Here is a 5,000-nt window from a genome sequence, read left to right as displayed (position 1 = left end):
ACCCGAATTGTAAATTTTACCTAACTTTTAAACTTTACATTAAAGCCTTAATTCACCAAGTATTCCTGAATTTGACTACTCACCATGAAGGATGACTTTTGCCCAATTACTGGCTGTATATAGTAATCCTGAAAAGAAGATAATAAGAGCTATTAAGATCAATGCAACTGAGGCAGCTATCATTTTTAACAAAACTTGCCTAAAAAAGGATCTACTACCCAAGTAATAATAATAATAATAATAATAATAATAATAATAATAATAATAATAATAATAATAATAATAATTATTATTATTATTATTATTATTATTATTATTATTATTATTATTATTATTATTGTTATTATAAAAATAGAAATAATAATGATAATGATAATAAAATAATAATAATAATAATAATAATAATAATAATAATAATAATAAAGACATTGATTAAAATATTAATAATAATGATAACTTTAGTAACTTCAATAATGATATAAAAGATAATAATAATAATAATAATAATAATAATAATAATAGTGATATTGAATAGAAAATTACTACTACTACTACTACTACTACTACTACTACTACTACTAATAATAATAATAATAATAATAATAATAACAATAATAATATGTGGCACCGTGGCAGAGTGGGTTAGGTCATTGATGGACTGGTTAAGCAACATTGGGGCTGGTCAGGCGTTGGATGGGTGACCGTTTTCCTTAGAGATAATCCCATGGGAAAGGATCTTTACCATAATTTCTTCAGTGTGATGGCATAGGGTCTAGCTATGGGTTAAATTGCAATACTCAACAATTATGGAAAGATATGATGGATTAAACGACAACGACGTAAATGGAACCTCTGGCAACAGAGGAGCTTCGTCCAGCAGCCAAGTATTCAACCCAATTAAAGGGGAAGACAGTCAGGTACTTAGAGTTCATTATCCAGCAACTGACCACCACAATGACAGAAACCAACTTCCAGAGACTGGAGATGCAGAAGCAAACCAGAGGAAGAAATGGACTAGAGAAGAAAATAAGGAAATATGGAGATGTTACATCAGAAGCAACCCGATGGAGAGAGGGTATAGAAGAAGATTGGTCAACACCTGGAATGAGAGGAATAACACCCCTCAAATAGAGCAAAGGCTTGCAGACCAAGTAAGGAACATAAAGAAAAAGAACTGGCTCTCCCTAACAGAAAGAGAGGAACTGGAAAGGTAAATGACACACAACAACAAAGAAGACGAACTGAGAGACGATGCCACAGAAGACAACAGCGATGATGAGATATCCAACAACGATACACAAAGAAACACCGACGAACCAACAGAGAGGATGGAATGGGTACAAAAGATTAGACAATGGATGGAGCCAGATACAGAGAGAACAAAGATTCCCTCCATGAAAGCCTACAACACCTAATAATTAAGGGAGAAAACAAGTGAGATCAATGAAATAATGAGAATAATACACACCACCCGTATCATAGAAACAAATAACTTGGCATATGCAGGAGCAAGATTAGTAGCAGAACTGATGGGGATATGAATACCTACACCACCTACACAACCAACCCAACAGAAACCAAAACAGCAACCTCCTTGAAAAATGTGCCTGGAAAAGCAAATCATGGTGATGAGATCTGACTTTAGTAAACTGAAAGAGATGGCAGAAAAAGGCTAAGAAGCCATAAATCAAGGGAGGAACTCAACAATAAATAAAAAAATACAAGAGAGGGGACTAAACAACATAATAGAAGATGTAAAACAGAGGCTTAAGACCAAAACACATAAGATCCAACGGTACATTAACAGGAATAAGGGATACCAAAAGCACAAACTATTCAGAACCAACCAGAAAGGACTATACAGACAAGAAATCCCTGAAGCCGAACCAAGTAAGAGACTCTGGGAAAACATATGGAACCATCCGATATCACACAACAAACATGCAACATGGCTCCAGGAAGTCAAGGAAGAGGAAACAGGGAGAATAAAACAAAGATTCACGGAGATCACAACAGACATAGTGAGACACCAACTAAAGAAAATGCCAAACTGGAAAGCCCCAGGCCCCGATGAAGTCCATGGATACTGACATTAAAACTTCAAAGCCCCACACCCACGTATAGCAGAACAACTCCAGCATTGAATCTCAAAGCACCATGCACCCAAATGGATGACCACAGGAAGAACATCCTTAGTACAAAAAGACAAGAGTAAGGGAAATATAGCCAGGAACTACAGGCCTATCCCCTGCCTACCAATAATGTGGAAGTTACTAACATGTATCATCAGTAAAAGACTATACAACTACCTAGAGGAGACAAACACCACCCCCCACCAACAGAAAGACTCCTGACAGACAAGAACAGTAGGAGAAGGCAAACCAACCTAAGCATGGCATGGATTGACTATAAGAAAGCCTTCGACGTAATACCACACACATGGCTAATAGAATGACTGAAAATATATGGAGCTGAGGAAAAAAGCATCAGCTTCCTCAAAAATATAATGTGCAAGTGAAATACAGTACTTACAAGCTCTGGAATAAGACTAGCAGAGGTTAATATCAGGAAAGGGATCTTCCAGGGCGACTCACTGTCCCAACTACTCTTCGTAGTAGCCATGATTCCCATGACAAAAGTACTGCAGAAGATGGATGCTGGGTACCAACTCAAGAAAAGAGGCAACAGAATTAACCATATGATGTTCATGGACGACATCAAGCTGTATGGTAAGAGCATCAAGGAAATAGATACCTTAGTCCACACTGTAAGGATTGTATCCGGGGACATCAGGATGGAGTTTTGAATAGAAAAATGTGCATTTGTTAACATACAAAAGGGCAAAATAACAGGGACTAAAGAGATAAAGCTACCAGATGGGAGTAAGACCAAACACATAGATGAGACAGGATAAAAACACCTGGGAATAATGGAAAGAGGGGATATAAAACACCAAGAGATGAACGACTCGATCAGGAAAGAATATATGCAGAGACTCAAGGCTATACTCAAGTCAAAACTCAACGCCGGAAATATGATAAAAGCCATAAACACATGTGTAGTACCAGTAATCAGATACAGCACAGTAATAATCGAATGGATGAAGGCAGAACTCCGCAGCACAGACCAGAAAACTAGGAAACATATGACAATATACAAAGCACTACACCCAAGAGCAAATACGGACAGACTATACATAACACGAAAGGAAGGAGGGAGAGGACTACTAAGTATAGAGGACTGTGTTAACATCGAGAGTAGAGCACTGGGGCAACATCTGGAAACCAGTGAAGACAAGTGGCTTAAGAGTGCATGGGAAGAAGGACTGATAAAAGTAGGCAAAGACCCAGAAATATACAGACAGGAGAATGACAAACAGAACACAGGACTGGCACAACAAACCAATGAACGGAAAATACATGAAATAGACTAAAGAACTAGCCAGCGATGACACGTGGAATTAGTTACTGAGGGGGGAACTCAAGAAGGAGACTGAAGGAATTATAACAGCGGCACAAGATCAGGCCCTAAGAACCAGATATGTTCAGAGAACGATAGACAGAAATAACATCTCTCCCACATGTAAGAAGTGCAACACGAAAAAAGAAACTATAAACCACATAGCAAGTGAATGTCCGGTACTTGCACAAAACCAGTATAAAAAGAGGCAAGATTCAGTGGCAAAAGCCCTCTACTGGAACCTGTGCAAGAAACATCAGCTACCTTGCAGTAGTAAGTGGTACGAGCACCAACCTGAGGGAGTGATAGAAAACGATCAGGCAAAGATCCTCTGAGACTATGGCATCAGAACAGATAGGGTGATACGCGCAATTAGACCAGACGTGCCGTTGATTGACAAAATCAAGAAGGAAGTATCACTTATTGATATCGCAGTACCATAGGATTCCGGAATTGAAGAGAAAGAGAGGGGGAAAATGGATAAGTATAAAGACCTGAAAATAGAAATAAGGATATGGGATATGCCATTGGAAATTGTACCCATAATCATAGGAGCAATGGCACGATCCCAAGATCCCTGAAAAGGAATCTAGAAAAGCTAGAGGCTGAAGTAGAAGAGTGTGATCCTAGAAACGGCGCACATAATAAGAAAAGTGATGGACTCCTATGGAGGCAGGATGCAACCCGGAACCCTACACTATAAATACCACCCAGTTGAAAAGACCGTGATAGAGAAAAATCTCAATGATATTAATAATATAAATTTTATTAATTTTCATTATGATAATAATATTAATAATTCAAATAAGGATATTTTTAACTATTTTGATAACTATTATCATTTTAATCATTTCAATAATATTAATAGTTATGATAATTCTAGTGTTTTAGATAATAATAATAAAAATTTTAATAATTTTGATAATTATATTATTATTAATTTTTTTCATTTTAATCTTTCGATAATTTCATTTATAATGATAATTTTAGAAGTTTCAATTTCAATAATATATTTTAATATCTAGAATAATAATATTTCTAATAGTTTCAATAATTATCAAAATTATAATCATTTTATAATGATAGTAATTCTAATAATTTTGATCATGATTGTATTTTTTTCAATAATAATAATTCTAAAACTTTCTATAATAATAAGAATAATAATAATAATAATAATAATAATAATAATAATAATAATAATAATAATAATAATAATACTACTACTAATAATAATAATAAAAATAATAATAATAATAATGATAATAATAATAATAATAATAATAATAAAAATAATTATATTAATAATAATAATAACAATTATAACAATAATATTAATAACAACAACAACAATAATAATAATAATAATAATAATAATAATAATAATAATAATGCTACTACTACTACTACTACTACTACTACTACTACTACTAATAATAATAATAATAATAATAATAATAATAATAATGATAATAATAATAATGATATTATTAAAATAATTTCATTAAATCTAACAATGATAATTTTAACCATTTCGGCAG

At 33.9% G+C, this 5,000-nt stretch overlaps 2 protein-coding genes across 2 annotated transcripts in view; one reads left to right on the top strand and one right to left on the bottom strand.

Annotated features, from left to right (window-relative positions):
• LOC137643838 (uncharacterized) overlaps positions 1-5,000 on the bottom strand; it is a 67,159-nt gene that overhangs the window by 52,478 nt on the left and 9,681 nt on the right. Inside the window, exon 2 of the mRNA XM_068376561.1 lies at positions 84-128. The gene's annotated coding sequence lies outside the window, so the exon portion shown is untranslated. The remainder of the gene's footprint in view (positions 1-83; positions 129-5,000) is intronic.
• On the top strand, positions 2,930-3,794 carry LOC137633662 (uncharacterized). Its single transcript, XM_068365944.1, has 2 exons — positions 2,930-3,334; positions 3,465-3,794. The coding sequence occupies exons 1-2, from the start codon at positions 2,930-2,932 to the stop codon at positions 3,792-3,794; spliced, it is 735 nt and encodes a 244-aa protein (XP_068222045.1).

The sequence above is a fragment of the Palaemon carinicauda genome, chromosome 1, assembly GCF_036898095.1.
Source record: "Palaemon carinicauda isolate YSFRI2023 chromosome 1, ASM3689809v2, whole genome shotgun sequence".
In the NCBI taxonomy this organism is placed as follows: Eukaryota; Metazoa; Arthropoda; class Malacostraca; order Decapoda; family Palaemonidae; genus Palaemon; species Palaemon carinicauda.
Note: the sequence above shows the minus strand (reverse complement) of the source record. Positions and strands in the feature narration are given on the sequence as shown.